At 34.6% G+C, this 12380-nt stretch overlaps 1 protein-coding gene across 1 annotated transcript in view; it reads right to left on the reverse strand.

The window, feature by feature from the left end:
• IQCA1 (Dynein regulatory complex protein 11) overlaps window positions 1-11734 on the reverse strand; it is a 39802-nt gene extending 28068 nt beyond the window's left edge. The window contains exons 1-6 of the mRNA XM_051213392.1: window positions 11354-11734; window positions 11235-11325; window positions 10841-11194; window positions 7524-7709; window positions 4584-4655; window positions 3710-3921 (exon numbers count right to left, since the gene is read on the reverse strand). Coding sequence (XP_051069369.1) covers window positions 3710-3921; window positions 4584-4655; window positions 7524-7709; window positions 10841-11194; window positions 11235-11325; window positions 11354-11364 — 926 coding nt within the window. The 5' untranslated portion in view covers window positions 11365-11734. The remainder of the gene's footprint in view (window positions 1-3709; window positions 3922-4583; window positions 4656-7523; window positions 7710-10840; window positions 11195-11234; window positions 11326-11353) is intronic.
• Window positions 11735-12380: the final 646 nt, after the last annotated feature.

A 12380-nucleotide genomic window follows, 5' to 3' on the forward strand; every position in this document is an offset into this window, starting at 1 on the left:
GAAAAACGAAATACAATCTCATCACGATAGTCTGCACACTTTACTGCAGTCATTTGATAAGCGCAGTCACAGGTACACGAACTTCTTAGTAGTCTCATCTCTTGTAGCCGCTCAATAATCACCTCTCCTCTAAAATCCGCTGAAAACCGATCGTATGTGAGCATCAGGTGTTGAACTTGGCTCCATGACCTTGAAATTGCTCAAACTCTCTGATTGGCTCGTCCATAAATTAGAGTCTCGCCGAATTCACTTAAAATAACCATTGTTTTCCTTTTGTTTATTCATTTATGTGCATCTATTTATATTTGTAATGGGTAATTCATAGGTCAATGGGTGACATGCATGTTCATCTTGGATTAACCAGATGTTATATTGTTTTGTTTGAATATTTTATACACAAACAATAGCTTTATTTCTTTAATATATTTCTTCTACTTGATTGAATAGCTTTCATGTTTTAAAATCTATCCTCTAAGATTTTTGAACTAACTTACATAAAGAAAAAAATATCAGTTCAGTAAATTTAGTTATCCTAGAATTGCATTGTTGTAATAAAAATGTAAACTTAAATTCGGACTAATAAAATCACAAATGTTCTAATAGTTTTCTTACAAGAATATTATCGCATTTAGCGTTGTCTAGTATTGTATTAATTTAATGAAGAGAAACATATACCTTACTATGTATCATACTCAGTAGTATATATGCAGATGGACAGATAGATAGATAAACTAAGTCCTATAGTTTCATCATTTTATTGACTGCAGAATACGTAAATTCATATCCGATATAAAAAGTGACTATCAATTTTTGGCTTAATCCTGTGGTGAAATACTCAAATGAGAACAATCATATTAATATTGATAATAGTTAGAGTTAGAATTCTCCCAAACATAAAAGGACTTTGTGACTTAAGGCCATCCGCACAGGATGCATATATGCCAATAAAAGATTGATAAATTGCAGTCCAAAACATAAAAAGACCTTTTTATATACAACCCACATAATATCATCTGTCACTGATATTTATGAACAATCTCATATTCATGGGAAAAAGATTCTCCCTTTTAACTTACTGATTACAGGAAAGACACTATTTACAGAGGAGAAACCACACTACAGAGAACCAGATAGATCATATCTGCATCAATAAAAAATTCCGAAGGACGATGGAAGATGTGAGAACCAGGAGAGGAGCTGATATAGCTTCAGATCACCACCTAGTTGTGGCCCGTTTAAAACTGAAGCTAAAGAAGAACTGGAAAACTGGACAAACAGCACCACAAAGGTTCAATACAGCCTTCCTTCGAGATACTGACAAACTCAATGAATTCAAGATAGCTCTCAACAACAGGTTCCAAGCCTTACGGGATCTACTGAAGGAAGAAGAAACTACTATGAAGGGAAAGTAGAAAGGTATCAAAGAAGCATTAACTTCAACGTGTCAAGAGGTTTTGGGCCTCAAGAAGCACCATCATAAGGAATGGATCTCCATAGAAACACTGGACAAGATCAAATAAAGGAAGAAAAAGAAGACAGCAATTAACAACAGCCGAACACGAGCAGAGAAAGTTCAAGCACAAGCTGAATACATAGAAGCAAACAAGCAAGTGAACAAGAGCATTACAGCCGACAAGAAGAAGTACGTGGAAGAACTAGCAACGACGGCGGAAAAAGCTGCAAGAGAAGGAAATATGAAACAGCTTTACGATACAACGAAGAAACTAGCAGGGAAATATACTAAACCAGAGAGACCAGTCAAAGACAAAGAAGGCAAGCCAATCACTGAAATTCAACAACAGCGGAACAGATGGGTAGAGTACTTCGAGGAACTCTTGAATAGGCCGGCTCCAATGAATCCACTAGACATCGAAGCAGCACACATAGATCATCCTATAGATGTCAACCCACCAACGACGGAGGAAATCAAAATGGCCATCAGACAAATCAAGAACGGGAAAGCAACAGGACCCGACAATATACCAGCTGAAGCACTGAAGTCAGACATCGAAGTAACTACAAACATACTTCACCTTCTATTCAAAAAGATTTGGGAGGAGGAACAAGTGCCGATGGACCGGAAAGGACATCTCATCAAGATTCCAAAGAAAGGAGACCTGAGCAAATGTGAAAACTACAGAGGCATTGCACTACTGTCAGTACCAGGAAAAGCTTTTAACAGAGTTTTGCTGGACCGGATGAAAGATGCAGTAGAAGCCTAACTTCGAGATCAACAAGCCGGATTCCGTAAAGATCGGTCGTGCACAGACCGAATTGCGACACTATGGATCATCGTCGAACAATCAATTGAGTGGAACTCGTCACTGTACATCAACTTCATTGATTATGAAAAGGCATTTGACAGTGTAGACAGGAGGACATTATGGAAACTTCTTCGACACTACGGAGTTCCTGAGAAGGTTGTCAATATTATCCGAACTCATATGACGGACTACAGTGCAAGGTCGTGCATGGAAGACAGCTGACAGATGCATTCCAAGTAAGGACCGTAGTCAGACAAGGCTGTTTACTCTCTCCCTTCCTTTTTCTTCTGGTGGTCGACTGGATTATGAGGACCTCGATATCTGAAGGAAAACACGGAATACAATGGACAGCTCAAAATCAATTAGACGATTTGGACCTAGCCCTCCTATCGCATACACACGAACAGATGCAGACAAAGACAGCCAGTGTAACAGCAGTCTCTGCATCAGTAGGCCTCAACATACACAAGGAGAAAACCAAGGTCCTCAAATTCAAAATAAAGGACAGCAACCCAATCACTCTTGATGGAGAAACTCTGGAAGATGTAGAATCCTTCACATACCTGGGAAGCATAATCGATGAACAAGGAGGTTCAGATGCAGACGTAAAGGCGAGAACTGGCAAAGAAACGTCCGCATTCATATAGTTGAAGAACATATGGAACTCGAAACAACTTTCAACCAATATCAAAGTGCGAATCTTCAATACCAACGTCAAGGCAGTTCTACTGTATGGAGCTGAAACTTGGAGAACTACAACAACCACCATCAAGAAGGTACAAGTATTTATAAATAGCTGTCTACACAAGATACTCAACATCCATTGGCCGGATACCATCAGCAACAGCCTTCTCTGGGAGAGAACAAACCAGCTTCCAGATGATGAAGAAATTAGGAAAAGACGATGGAAATGGATAGGACATACATTACGCAAATCGTCAAACTGCATCACGAGACAAGCCCTAACTTGGAATCCTGAAGGGAAGAGGAAAAGAAGAAAGCCAAAGAACACATTACGTCGGGGAATATAAGCAGATATGAAAAAGACGAATAACAACTGGAAGGAGCTGGAAAGGATTGCCCAGGACAGGGTTGGATGGAGAATGCTGGTGAGCGGCCTATAATCCTTCACGAGGAGTAACAGGCGTGAGTAAGTAAGTAAGTAACAGAGGAGAAGGTTTAATATAAGCACAAATGCACTAAACTAAATAGCATTATGTGACAACCTGATCTTCATCTAGTTTATTTTATGAATTTTTATTTCATTATCATTTCATTTATTTTGATCCTCATACCTTAAAATAGCGTTTGAAGAAAGTTCATCTGGGAAGTAGACATTAAAGAGCAGATGAGTGAAATATGAATATTTATTAAAGACAAATAAATTAGAGAATAAATGAAAATCAAATTGCACTAAACTAATCAATTTAGTTCGAAGTACTAACCTGCACTCAATAAACCATTGCCGTATTTGATCTTGCATTGCTTCACGCATATCTGGACCTTCAGTATCTCGAATTTTCTCTTTTATCTGAACCAATGCTTGTTGATATTCTTGTTCATAGATATTTTGTGTTACTCTACGCACTGCATCCACACGATTAGCTAACTTAACCACACTAGATTTTTGTACAATGTGATGTAGATTTGTTGGTACCTTAGAAAATGTAGTGAAAACTAATGAGGATTTACTTAACTAGTATAGTAGCTAGTATAAAAAAAATACAAGTCTGGATGAATCTGTCACAAAGATCAACAGTTAATTTTCTGGGGAAACATTTTCTTATCTAATGACGTAATAATCGATCAACTTTTCTGTTAACAAAAACTTTCTGGTGCCTTCAATGGTTAATTGATATTGCGTTCACATTTAAATCATTAATACATCCCGTAGGTTTTAATTAAACTTACTTTGTACCCATCAATTCGTACTTCTGAAGAACATCAAACTAGAATGAACCAGATGACTGATTGATTATTAGTTCTTTAGCTGATATAATTTTGTGAAATTTATATCAAGATTGAAATTAATTTTGAAAACAGTATTAACAAAGACCATGGCTGTTTGTTTTAATTAATTTAGATAAATTTTAATCTGAATAAAAGTGTAAACAGTATGAACTCTCATTTCAACAATCTATATCAGTACTAATGCTAGTTATCAACTAGATTATTCAAGTATAATTCATGACACTATCCCAAACTGTTTTTTTAGTAAATTATGTAGAATATTATCATAACTGTAGCAAGACCAAAAAACTTAAACACTGTATAATATAAGACTTGCTTCATGTATTAAATATTTCAATGAATACTTACCATACCAAGCCACATAAGTTCTTCTTTGCGCATAATCCCAACTTTCTTACGACACATAAAACCTCTCCACAACTACGTATAAACATTGAGAAAAAGGACATAAGAGTGGTAGTAATAGAATTATTTTCCATCTAGACGAGCAGTTACCCAAGCAGAAATTACATACAATTCGTGGACCGCTATTCAATTACTCATAAGTAATATACTATGTTGATAAATAATCACAAAGTACCATGTCTATATAACTAGTTGATTTTTCTTTGGAAAAAAAACCAGAAGTCATTCTAATTAAAAGAATTTACTCTATAGTACATCAGTTTGCTTAATTTCTACTTTAAGTAAGCTTCATTCATCATGAGTAAAATCATTCCTCATTGTACAAGATATAAAATACGTAGCCATATTTTGTAATTTAATATCAATGTACATATCATCTTGCCTATTCTTTTTCTCTTCTTGAACTCTAACTAGCTTAAATGAGGTAATAATTCCAGTAAGTCCAATGCATTTTACAATTATTTATTTTCTTTTTAGACTAAGATATTTTGAAAATTATTGGAAATAGAAAACTAGTTCAGCGTAATAAGTTATTTGTTTTGGTGCACATTTAATATCCCTGTTGTGATTAGATTTAATTAATTTTTTTAATACATACAAAATTAATTATAGTAAATGACACAGTGGATCTTTATCACTTTTTGATTTCGCCATTCATTCACCTCAATAATATGTTTTAAAACAATAATAGATCGTGTTATAAATCCATCAACTCTCCGTTTGTTCCGTCACAACAACAGTCCAAATACAATCTAATGATAAAACTGTAGCCAAGTTTACAAAGGTTTAATTTTTAGATGAAATAAATAATTGAATGAGAGTTTAGATTATTTCGAAACATGTTCGTGAATTTCAGTCCTATTTACAGGACATTAATCAGATAAAGGAGTACGTCTGAGAAGAAAAAGAAAGCTGTCAAAACTTTTTACAAGGTATTTTGCATCAGATATTTGCTAACCGGACGTTTTTGATGCTGACTAGTATCACAAAAACACTAAAAGTAATCTGAATCAGGACATACAACTCCAGGTCTTCTGGTCATAGAATTTTTCTCTCTTCCTTTCATCACTCATACTCAGAGACAAGAACTTCACAACTGTTTCTAATGACCTATTATATAAGTACATATAGGACAATTCCAATTTTTTGGAAATACTTTGCGTTTCGATAACATGAATCCCAATTTTACCTTAGTGTAATACAAGGTGGTCAGCGTTCTCAAAATTTAAAAATCACTATCCAAATAACGAGTCCACACTACTACGATCTTGTGAGAGAAATATCTAAAATATCTTTAACGACGGAATACTGATATTAAGCAACCCTGACAAATCTCACTCCTGATTTGAGACTGTGAATAGTAATTCTTATACATCATTACTCTATGTAATGAAATTTACGAAGTTCCGATGAAATTTTCAGGCACATTCTTACCTAACAATTAGTTGTAACGTCCGTCAGTCTTACTCAGTGAATCAAAGAGACCAGATGACGAAAAATTTGACATGGACTACATACGACATTATTTAAACACCTGATGTCAAACAAAGACATGATAAATAAACCAGCAATCTGAGCAAAGCCTGACCTGCTTATATGTATTTTTTCCACGCATTTTCAGCCACCTGTACTGAGTGATCAAAGCCAACATTTAGCTCACAACGAGTGACAGATTTATACTTAAAATCTTGTTTCGTCTACTATGTGAGTCATTCGTAGTAATGGTTAAAGCACCTTTTTCATTGAGAATCGATGAAATACTCAATTCATTACCTCATTTTAAACAATGAATAAAATGTCTTCTGCATTCTTAAGCCGAAATTGTATTTGGTTGCTTGAGTAGAGCGTCTTAAAGAGTTCAGGTACTCAAAACTATTTTTGAACCTCTACTGTTCAACGGCTGTTTGCTGAAAACAATAGTGTTTTTCATCTGACTGTCGGTAACATTCCATGCATTTGGTAGAACCATAGGTTGATAGATGTAGGGCTTATGCTTCGGAGTCTAGTCAAGTGACATGAGTTAGCAAATGATTTTGTTTATATGCATCTGAAAAGACTATGCTACATCGTATACATACCGAAACACTGACCATTAGGAACTATTTTGGCTTTTACATTAAAAATAGGTACATAAAGCATTAGGGTGGTGCAAAGCGTGATACGACAATAAGCTATTAAGTCGGTTACTGTCGATCTAGAACGAGGTCACAGTAGTGAATTCTGTGAGTTGGATTCTTAGAGTTCGCTAAATAGGTGATGGATTTATATAGACATAACTGCGAATCATATGGACCAGTACATATCGACTCATCTAACATCTTTGACAAGTGCTTTACCTCAAAATGCTAGCTCTGTAAGCCAACAAAAAGATTATCATTTGCAATATGGTTGATAAAATTCAGGTCGTCAAGTGGTGCACTTTTTATTACCATAGTACCTTATCTTACAGCTGAAAGTAGTTACTCTAGCGTGAAAACTCAGTTTCTTAAAGCGCTCAATTGAATGATTTTAATATAGCTGATGGATATCTTCAGTTGTAAAACAGTTACAACACCATGTAAACTACTAGTCTTTCAACATGTGATCTGACCTATGAAGAATGATTTTTTGAAAATCTTGTGAAATCAACAAACTTAAAATTTTGATAGACGACTAATGATTAAACTATTTGATAATCTGACCTTACCACTCTGTTTAAAATAACCAATTTTTAACCAAGTGCCTTCAGGTTTCCTCACTATTTCCTCAAGCTATATTAATTTATGCAAAAACACATTTTTCATTTATTTCCATGATTCAAAGAAGATAAATACTAACAAGACCAAAATCAGGTCACATGGTTTGTAGTAATGCCATTAATCTGGTGCAAATAAATGATGATACCTTTTGAATAATAATTGCAGCCTCATCAGTTGTATAAGACTTCCTCTCGCCACCTTTACTCTTTTCCGATTCTTCCAGCCGACGAATTTCTTTCATAAATCTGGCTCTTATCCTGCCTTGACGTGCGCGTTCATGTCTTTGAATGAGGAGTATAGCCTGATCAACTGACATCAATATCCCCTCATCCTGAAATATAGATTAAAAATAATATTGACGTAGCAGAAAACTTCCTAGTTTGGAGTCAAACTGTTAAGCGCTAAATTCATTCAGTTTACTTGTAGTAGTTTGTATTGAATTGCTTTTGATGGCAATAAAACGATTTCGTGATGTTTTAATCACAAAGTTCATCTGCACAAAAATGTGTTCACTGGGTTAAACAAGCTTACGTGTATACTAGATTGACGACTATCAACAAAACACTTCTCAATAAGTCTGATCTAGCAAATAAATACAAGATTTATCAGTTAGTTAATGGTAATTAATCGACTCTTTTTAGAATTTGGTTTATTCTGAATGGTTAAAGAAATACAGTGCATTAATTCAGCTATCTCTTTTATAGCAAATATCAAACAAAATCTCCTAAAATGGATCATCAAGCGTTATGAAATTTGTGGCGTTACAAAAGCTCAGTTTTGAGCTGATTTTTCATTGCCCAGGGTTGAAATTTAAATGAAATACTCATTTACACGTCTTATAGACTATAAGGTGATAACACAAGGAAACTTCTATTGAAAACTTTACTTCAGAAAACTGTGAATTCTATTTGCTAAGCTTTATTTTATACAGAGCCTAAATATAGTGACAGAATGTACATCAATGTTTTGGCATGATCAGATCAGTACAACGTGAGAGCTGACGTCTTACAGAAATAAAAGTTCATTATTCGTGAAACGATTCATCAAAAATTACTCAAACCGAAAATTTGTCACAGAGATTTCGATAATGCGGAGCACATAATGGAAGCAGAATGTATGGTTAGGGGCGGGATAACTTTAGAGTACAACACATTTCTTAGAGTATACTTTGTAATAGTCATTACCCTTGTGAATATGGAGTTATCTTTAATAGGTAGCGTATGAACGAACATGGCTACACTAAGAATAAGGCGCAAATACAACGTATCAATCACTGATTTATGTGATGTGGCCGAAAGGGGTTATTGTATTATATCAAAATGCGCAAACGACTTTTTGTAGTCTTATTAGTCGTATAACTCGGCACCTGAAGATATTTTCTCGATGAGTGGAATAAGATTTTAACCACGTAAACGGAAGAAATAGACCGTTCAGTTAAAAGTTATTCCAGTTCGCTTAGAGGGTTAGTATGGTCAATTATGTATTCAGTATTTAACAAGTCACTTTGAAAGTAGCTTCCCAAAACGATTAAATTGCAATAATAGACAAACAATTTAGAGACATACTACGTAATAATATGCGATTAGATCAGCTGTAGGTAGCAGCTTACTTCATGTCTATATAAATTGTCAAAATGGGAGAGTGACAATAAAAACCTACTTCCTAAATAGAAAAACACTTATTTTTGAATTAGACAGCAGATATTTTAGTAAGTAAGCTGAAACAAATGAGTTTCTCCTGAGCCACATCGGTTTTTATCATTAGTTTTGGTCATTAACCTAATAACTCGATCACGTTTACCTCTATTTTAGTTATAATCCTGTTTGAACTAGATGCCAATAATTTTTCTTCATGATTGTTGACGCACGCCTACGTTCCACCGCTAATATTTCAATTTTGATAACAAATATTACAGGAAACTAAGCATGGTACATACTTGGCAACCAATATATACTGAGTTAAACATCACTTGACTAAATTTGAATGTACTTTAAGGATACAGTTTGGTTTGAGTTAACAAATGAGCTTGGTCTCCAGTTGATTTGATTTCGTAATGTTGATGAGACGTTATTTCTAATAACTGTGAAAAGTGTCTGGAAAGTGAATATGCTAAATTGACAAACGATTTGTGTTTAAAAAGAAACGCTTTATTTTTTGGGAACATATCCAGAGCTAAATTTCGTTGCAGTGGAAATAAACTGATGATTATACAACTCTGACGACTACATTTTTGACTTGTTAGGCATAAAATAGGACGAGTGGTTAAAAAACATTTTGCTTGAATATTTTGTTTGAATAATTTTCCGTTTTTCATTAGGTTTCACATTTTGTTATTGCGCACTCTGTAATACGACTTCATCACGTAATGATCATTAGAGTCTCATCAAATCGAGTTGAGTAGATTCATGCTTCTTACTCCAATGACTAAAGCGTAACCAACAATATCATGGCCTATTATAATACTGTGACTGTAATTGGGTCACTCGAGTCGAAAATCTATCCGGTTGATAGATAAGAAATCAAGAGAGCGATGAATTACAGCAAATACATAGCAGCTAATAGGAAGTCATTTCAGGACAAAACTGTATAAACAAGTAGCAAATAAAATGCAATATGAATAACAATAAATAATAAGCATTCTCAACAGCTTCCAATTATTATTAACATGTGCAAGTAATGTATTTCCTGAAAATTGCTAACCAGTAACAAGATGATTTTACTGTAATTATCATCTGATATTCAAAAATGGTTGAATATTACCTCGAAATCACTCCACCGGATTCCATGAATAGTATGTAATAGTGAAGTTACAAATGTCAGAGTTATAGTTATACGTACCGCATAGGTCACGAATTGTATATTTCTATGCTTCAGATTCCATAAAAGATTACATCGCAGAAGTTATGAAACCCATTTCCCAGAAAATAGATTCTTCAACTGTATCACGGATTTTTCGACAATTCAGGTGTTTGTGTAAAGCACTGGGGAATTTTGTAAATAAAACTGCCATTACACAAGAGCAAGACGTAACAAACTGCAACAAGTGGTGAAACCGGTGATGAACTCATAAGTAATCGTCAGAATGATTGAAAAGGTACTCTTGAAATAAGTGTCTTCGCTTACGCAAAAACCTCAAACAGTAACCTCGTGCCAAATATAAATTGCATATGGCGGATATAAATACCCAATTATAGAGAACTCCACCTACTTAATGTTTCAAATCAAAGCGATTTGTTAAGTCATAATGTGACTTTCATCCGGTTTTCCTCACACAAAATCTTCAACATCATTAAATAGAACAGAAAACCTTTAATGTTGGTTAGCGGAACAGTCAGAAGGATATGATAGTTAAGAATATTTCTTCTCTTATTCTATGCCTTGCAGAGCCTAGGTAACTTAGCAAACCTTAGTAACTGTGAAGTATAACCTACTTATTAAGCATATAGTTAGATATCTTGATACCTTTGTTTCATCCGTTTTTGTGCTTGATATTAGATGATCCAAAAATTGCTCTCTATCTCTTAGCGCTCTAAAATTTTCATTTAAAAAGTACTTTGGTATTGGTATTTCAACGTCACTCGGCGTTAATTTTAAATCTATTAGTATATCATCAAAATAATGATATTCAGAAAGTTCCAGTTTCACCATTTCCTTTTTCATCTCCAGAAACCTCCCAATTACAGAATCCAGGAGGGTTCTAAGAAGACGTCTTTTTTGAGGGTGGACAATCTGATCATAACATCGTTCCAAGCTTCGAAAAATTTGAATGTACTTGATATAAAACGTGGCTAGTGATTGAAAAGCTATGGCACGATCCTGAAAATCAGTTGGTATGCTTAAATATTGATACACAAACCTTTTCAAGCTTTTGAGTTTCTGGATTCGGTTCGCGAGCTAAAATATCCGATAGTTTTTCTTGAGTATCTCTCCAGATATTGTTGTACAAACTGAATATTAAAAAGTTAATTTGCTTACGAGTTTGACATATTAATTTAATTCACAGTTGCCGACAGACGCGTTAAATCAAGATGTTGGTTTATTTCTTCAGAATGAAAATAGATCGGTAGTTTTGGGCAATTTAAAGCGAGAACATTGAGCGTAAACACTCAGACAGACCCTGAATGATCATTTAAAATATAAATTTTCGAATGTGCTGGAAGAAAATAAGTTTGAAAATTCACGGCAACGTAGCCATAGTAACGTTGACGTAATACCAATTTGATAACTTCAAGACGAGATGCCGATCATATGAGAGTTGATCACCTACTCCGGTCTTTAAGTTCTTCAGTTTCAAGTATTTAGTTTATACTGCAGACGATAAGTTATATTAACCCATCAGTCAAAGTCTTGAGGAAAAATTTTTTGTGGTTATTTTTTAGAAAGCTTTCTGTCATTTTGCGGAATTTCAGCGAAAAACACCAAAGCACTGAATTTGTGTCAAATACTGTACACAAATAATCTTTAATGCTCACCATAGTGCTGTTTAACATTACTACTCTACACTTGTTCATAAGTAGATGAGTAGAAATGAATTTATCCGCAGACCATAATGTTCTCAGTTATTCGAAGCCGATAGAATAAACGTTGTTTTCATATGTGTTACATGGTTGTAACTCCGTGAAAGGAAACTAACGTTAGTTTTCTGAACCATCTGTAAGAAACGCCTATAGAAGTAAATAAATCATCAAAATAAATAGTCCTTTAAGTCTTCGGCATCTGATGCTGACTGCATTAGTTTTCATGGACTCACCTAACTGAAGGCACTCATTCACACCAGATCACGAGTGAGTTCGCTATGTTTCACATCTCGTACGACCGCTAGTCAGTTCAAACTGGTCACCTCGATATATCTATAGCCCAACAAATATATCTTCGAACCCCTTCGCTTCTGACTTTTGATATGAATAGGTTGGTATATTTCGATCACAAAACGTGTAACTGGACAACGCGTTTTCAAACTCTTAATAATTGTGGCAACTTTACGTTTTTTCTACTCATTTTG

The sequence above is a fragment of the Schistosoma haematobium genome, chromosome 3 (genome assembly GCF_000699445.3).
Source record: "Schistosoma haematobium chromosome 3, whole genome shotgun sequence".
NCBI lineage: Eukaryota > Metazoa > Platyhelminthes > Trematoda > Strigeidida > Schistosomatidae > Schistosoma > Schistosoma haematobium.